Genomic DNA, 6,089 nt, shown 5'->3' on the forward strand with positions numbered 1-6,089 from the left:
GGAAATCATCTTCAAAAAAAATTCATCCTAGTCCTCTTCACCGGAGGAATATTAGATGTTGTAGGAAGCAAATCTATGTTATATCCGAGTGAGGGTCGTCGTCAGTATATGATGAGGAAAATTTCCTTTTTTTTTATTTTTGATTGACAACGGTCGAGTCTTCCTTACTTAAAAAAATGTAAATAATTTTTTTTTTGAATGACACAAAATGTAAATGAATTTTTTTCTCCTCCTTTGCCTTCATTCGTTTATTGGTTCGAACGGGCGGAAAAAAAGTTTACGGAAGCGAATAACAAAAAAAAAAAATATTTTTAAGAGATGAGAAATATATTTTTAAATTCTATTTATCTATTAGATATTTTTTTAGGGAGCTTGTTGTGATTTTTTGTGATGTTTGATTAGCTTCAATGCTTGGGGTTCGGAGTGCTTTACATGTCTGATTAGGAAATTATTTACTTTAATTTTATTTACATTGAAGTAAATCTAGTCAACAAGGGTTAGTTGTTCTGGTTTGCAATACTAGCCATTAGAGTGGTCAAGAGGGGATGAATTCTGTAGAATCTAGTTTTGAAATACTGATATCATCAAAATCGAAATAGAACAAGACAGGAACTAATCAAATTAAAACTTGTTTACTCAGGTTTGAAAGAAACAATCCCAGAAAGCACATGGAATAGAAAATACATAAAATTCAAATGCAGTCCAGCGTAGCTTTGACCCTAGACCATTTGGACATCACATGACCATTTCAGTGCCGTGTGATTTCCGGGAATATTGTCGTATGATAGTGCTAGATTCAAATGTCGTCTTTGGAGCAATATTTATCTCAATTGATATGTTTGTATGAACAGCAAAGTAAGTGTATGTAAGTAAGAACATGCCAGTGTCATGCCAACATGGATTTTGGATCGATTACCCGACTATTTGGGATCAGATATTGATTCAAATTTAGGTTTTCATAGTAAAATATTCAAGAAAATGAATTGTTTAGTCAAATTTAATGCAGATAGTTGAAGTATGTGTAATCCCGGGATTGAAAACCCTAGTTGCACAATTAACCAAAAATCGTCACGGTTACTTCAAGCCATTTCACGTCTTGCCATCAATACCGTGACAAAGCAGTGTCCTAGCAACTTCATTTTGCTACTCGGATAAATCAACACGAGGCAAAACCAAAATATCCAAAACAGTAATATAATAATACAAATTATTCCCAAAAAACGACCATAAACATTAAAATAATTCAGCATTTCCTTTTAATACTCTTATAGCTGTTCATAAATTAATTTTAATTTCATAATTTTTCATGATACAATTTTTATCATCTCAACAGTCCACGCTCAAATATGCTAATGTCTTGTAAGAAACTAAACTAAATCATTAAAAACTCTTATTCTCCATCAAGACTGACCCTTTGAAGAAAATAATCCGTTCAATGAGCAAGCACGCGAAATTTAACAAGAAAAAAGAGAGAGAAAAAATATTTCTTGGCTCATAAAACAAAAGAGCGAGCTCATTAATAGGAAATAAATAGCATAAAAGCGATTTATAAATCTTTTGAAATTGCTTCCTTACCTCTTCAGTTTATTTGCATCATCCGGCTTGTGTGTTGTTTTTCAAGATGAGCTGGGGACTTGGCAGGGGTTTTGAATTGATTTTTCAGATTTTGTGCACACAATTTGGAATTTATTTTGAATTTTAATGATTGTTTTGATTAATTTTTGATTAGAAATTCGAAGTCTACTCGGATTTAGTCTGAAAAAGTCTATTGGAATCAACTCGACTCCATAGGAAATTTGAGTCGACTTCGAGCTCTGATTTTGGAATTTTCAGGATTAAAATTCAGTTTACTTCAATAATTTGGTGTGCAGCCTGCATAATTGACTACATTGCTCCAGTTACCACACAGAGAGAGCACCTAACATTCAAATTGACATCCCTAATTAAATTTAATTATTCCAAAGCCACGACACAGCAGCTTTCTTAACCCTGTCAACCCCAAAAGACTCCCACAACTCCACAGCATTTTTCCTTCCCACTAAACTCGCGTCTCGAAAATGTTCAACAAAAGTCGTACAAGAATAATGTGAATGGATATAAATAAAGGGGAATCACGAAGAACGAGTAAAAAAAACGGCTGTATTTTCAATATTTGCTGCTCTCGTTAATCTATTTGTTTGAATAATAAATTAAGAGTTATTGCTCAATGCCCTTGTACATTTAATTAAAGTATTAAACACAAATTTTTCTCATTCTCATTCATGTTCTTCATGATCCCCCTCTTGCTGGTTGACTGGCTGTTGCTGATGCTTTTGGCTGATGAAGAGAATAAAGGAGCATTTGTCGACAACAGCGTCTAAAGTCGGGATATAAGATAAACAAGACACAGAAATTTTCTCTTTTTTTCGCCTTTTTATAAAATTTATAACCTTAATTAAATCCATGATTCTTGCCTTTACTGTCTTTATGCTTTACAAGCTGAATACACACATATAAAATGGGATGAATTAAGGAGAGGAAATGGATGACGATGAAGAGACATGGAAATTACTGCGGCACATTGAAGTTTCCCAAATGGACTTCAAATTCCGTGTGGCTGCCAATTGGAGCCTTGTGGCTTCTCGGGGTGTTAATGTGGCTAGATAATAATGCTCGGATCTGGACCTTATTGACTAATTATTGCATATTGAAGCTTCTTTCTACTTATTTCTGTTATTGAAATTTTACAGACCATAGAACATCACTGGTTGAGAACTAAAAGTCTTTGTTTCAGGCCCAAAAATTTGGGTTCAATACCAAGGAATGCTACGTCAGCCATAGATGAATTTCTTGAAGTTTAAGACAGTTTTGAGCAGTATGGAATGTCAAGTTTCATTTTTTGGCCATTATATGTGTTAAAAACTGTAACTTCAAGACGCCATCATGTATTTTAAACATATGACTATTAATCCAGCGACTTGATGGTGCCCTAACTACTGCATAATTCCTCTCAGAAGTGATGGACTCACTTACCATCTCAGGCAGTCAGAAAAATCAGAAAAAATCATCTCAAACAGTGAAATCAACTAGAAATACTAAGTAACACTCCTCAAAGACCCCCTGACTACACCTCTCCACATATATACACACTCGGAACATTAAATAAAAGAAGAGAAAAATTTATATTCGTTCAGCACAAATTTATTCACACGAAAATTAAGAAAATTTATCGTTCACAATTTACCCTTTCTAGTTTCGTCGTTTTTTATCGTCTATTTGGTAATTAATATTTAAGTTCTATATTTTTTTTTCAGCTCGCGCTGTTAATGCTTTTTAATATTGCTCAGTTTTTTCTTCTATTTCGTTTCAATTAATGTCTTCCTTACAAATGCGCCACGCCTTTATTGTTTGTTTTTAGCTTGCTTAAAAAACACAGTAACAACACAATAAAGGAAGAAGGAAGAGATTTTCGTTGCTGTGCTCAAAGCTTAGCGATAAAAATCGTTATACGTTTTTAATTAACAACTGAACATTAATTATACACAATTTATTAATGTACATGAAACTTTTCTAATTTCTTCCATCAACGTCGCGTTGTCTTTTTTTATTGTTTTCTATTCCATTAAACTTTTATACTCTTTTTTTTCGTTTTTAGGGGATTAACGATTAAGGTAGATGTGAAAATTCACTTCTCATATTGATTATTGGAAGACTGTGAATCTTTGGCACTCAAAAACTTCTTGGCCATTCCATTTGGTCTCCTGGATGGCTGTAATGTTACACTTGTAATGCCTTAGCTCCAGTAATAGCGATGACAACGCTCCCGGTCCTGTTGGCGTTCTCACGTTCTAGCTGCTGAGTTTACAGTCGTTAATCCTTTTTCGTTTAGCCTTGGTCGTCATTAATAAATCCAGTGCAGTATTCTTTTTTTTGGGTTTCGTAGCTTATAATTTAAGGATGGCGGCTTGCTTGGCCAACGCACCCTGATTAACCAGAGCCCTGTTTGTCTCCGCCCCACTATGTGGCTTGGATTAACGGCCTCTCACCACGGGAAGGTGGGGTTGGTCCTTAGTGGTGTTAGGCTAAGTGAAGCACCATGAGGCTCCATGTGTTCCGCATTCACCACCTTTGAGAGACTGAGGGAGGCAATGGATCACACTTGATCTGTACGGCCAGCGAAGTAAGTAAGTAAGTAAGTAAGTTAGTAAGTGCCTCTGTGGTCCCAAATTTGGTTCATTTACTTACTTGCTTCGCTGGCCGTCAGATCAACAGATATTGCCAATTTCCAATACCGTACTGTCTCTGTCAACAGTTTCATTTCATGAATTCTTTGTCCATCCTCGTGATCTCTTACCATACTTGATGACCTTATTCAAATGAACATCTATAGGTTTTCTTGCAACACGTCCAGCCCATCAAACGCTGTTCATTTTAGTTTGTTTCACAATTAAATTTATCAAGAATTTGATTTTTTCACAGGTGCCTATTTTGCAACTCTGCCTGAAATTTCCGGTGACGAAATATACTTCCTAAAAATAAATAATGTCATTTTTTTACCTTTTCATCCAAACTCAAATCTTTATCGTAAAATGTATCATAAAGAAATGATATGCACCAAAAAAATCGGTTCCACATTTAGCGGTGCTATCTTTAAAACAGTAAAACAAGGTTTACAATTACCGAACATACAAGTGACATTAAAATATTGATAAGATACACCAGCGAGAAGAAGAAGTCCATTGTCTATTGTATATAAATTCAGAGACATTTCATATCAATCGACATCATTCGCTGAAATATTGAACAGTCCAGTTACAGTTTAATAGTGAAAAATAAAATGAAATTCTTAGTTCTTCTCGCACTCATCAGCTTCGCCGCTGCACAAGTTCAAGTACAAATTCGTCCACAACCACCACAACAACAACAACCACAATGGCCAACTTTCCCACAACCACCACGTGCACAACCAAGAGCTTCATGGCGCGACTCTGTAAATGACCCAAGATGCGTTGGTGTTGATGACCATGAAGGCTATCCATTCTTCTTACCAGGAAACGGACAATGGGACTTCTTCATCTGTTGGGGTGATCGTGCCTGTAAGTTCAACATTTTACTCTTAATTTTTGAATTAATTTTAATTGATTTTTCTTTTTAATATTTTTAGGGCCATTCAGTTGCCCAACTGGAACAGTTTGGTGGGCAGCAGAACGTACTTGCGCACTTCCATCACAAATTCCACAAAGAATTCGTCCATTCAGCGATGATGAAGAAGCACAAGAATAAATTAATGATAAATACTAAGTGAAAGTTGACCATGTCCGCTAGGTTCTCGCCAATTTCATTATAACTGCTTCAAAATTTTTAAAAAATTAAATTAATTTTTTAAAAAATTTTGATCACTTTCTTCTGTTTAATAAATTGAGTGCTTTACATACAATTTCTCGATTTTTTTGAAAAATTAAATTTTAAATTTTGGTCTTTCAATGAAACCACATTTTGCTGACAGAAAGTCTACATCTAGGAATGCCATTCCAGTACTGAAAACCGCAACTCGACTAGTGATTCCAGTGTCGAAAAATTCCAAAAAAAAAAAAAATTTCTGTTAATTATTGTAGCAAGTTAAGTGACTTGGATCCTACTGGATCGTATTTCGTAGATCGGGAACTGACTTAATAATCAATTACTGATAGCTGGGACAAAAATGCGTATATGAATGAGGCTGATATTACAAGAAGAGTCAAAGTAAACAGGCTTCGATGGGCTGGATACGTTATTAGAAGACCTGTAGAAGCTCCACTAAATAAGGTGGGTGTAGGACATTTGCCCACTGACACTTACCCATTGGTTCATATGCCCACTGGTACATTAGTCCGCTGGTTCATTAGTCCATTGGTACATATGCCCATTTTTACATTAGCCCCCTGGTACACAAACCCAGACTTTGTGGATGGTAAGAGAGCTCGTGGTAGACCGGAAGAACTCCTGGAAGGAAGCTGTCGATAGAGACAGCATTGCATTTGGTATTGGCAATTGGCAGGCGGAAGCCGGCGATAGAACCAGCTATAGGCGACATCTGAGGGAGGCCATGGATCACAGTTGATCTGTACGGC

At 35.7% G+C, this 6,089-nt stretch overlaps 1 protein-coding gene and 1 long non-coding RNA gene across 2 annotated transcripts; one reads left to right on the forward strand and one right to left on the reverse strand.

Annotated features, from left to right (window-relative positions):
* Nucleotides 1-3,158: 3,158 nt before the first annotated feature.
* Nucleotides 3,159-4,427, reverse strand: LOC139094237 (uncharacterized). Its single transcript, XR_011544760.1, has 2 exons — nt 4,225-4,427; nt 3,159-4,143 (listed from the first exon to the last, which is right to left on the reverse strand). It is a non-coding gene; the product is annotated as an uncharacterized lncRNA (long non-coding RNA).
* A 317-nt stretch (nt 4,428-4,744) lies between these two features.
* On the forward strand, nt 4,745-5,416 carry LOC139094223 (uncharacterized). Its single transcript, XM_070645198.1, has 2 exons — nt 4,745-5,075; nt 5,144-5,416. The coding sequence occupies exons 1-2, from the start codon at nt 4,817-4,819 to the stop codon at nt 5,260-5,262; spliced, it is 378 nt and encodes a 125-aa protein (XP_070501299.1). The 5' UTR covers nt 4,745-4,816; the 3' UTR covers nt 5,263-5,416.
* The last annotated feature ends 673 nt before the right edge of the window (nt 5,417-6,089 follow it).

Source organism: Chironomus tepperi, unplaced genomic scaffold, assembly GCF_022539635.2.
Source record: "Chironomus tepperi strain 1889 unplaced genomic scaffold, CSIRO-AGI_Ctep_v1 contig_353, whole genome shotgun sequence".
Taxonomy (NCBI): domain Eukaryota; kingdom Metazoa; phylum Arthropoda; class Insecta; order Diptera; family Chironomidae; genus Chironomus; species Chironomus tepperi.

Bases quoted from the DNA above. Each gene is read 5' to 3' on its own strand.
- LOC139094223 (XM_070645198.1), top strand. From the start codon at position 4,817: ATGAAATTCTTAGTTCTTCTCGCACTCATCAGCTTCGCCGCTGCACAA. The intron at 5,076-5,143 runs GTAAGTTCAACA...TAATATTTTTAG, and splicing joins CTGTTGGGGTGATCGTGCCT to GGCCATTCAGTTGCCCAACT.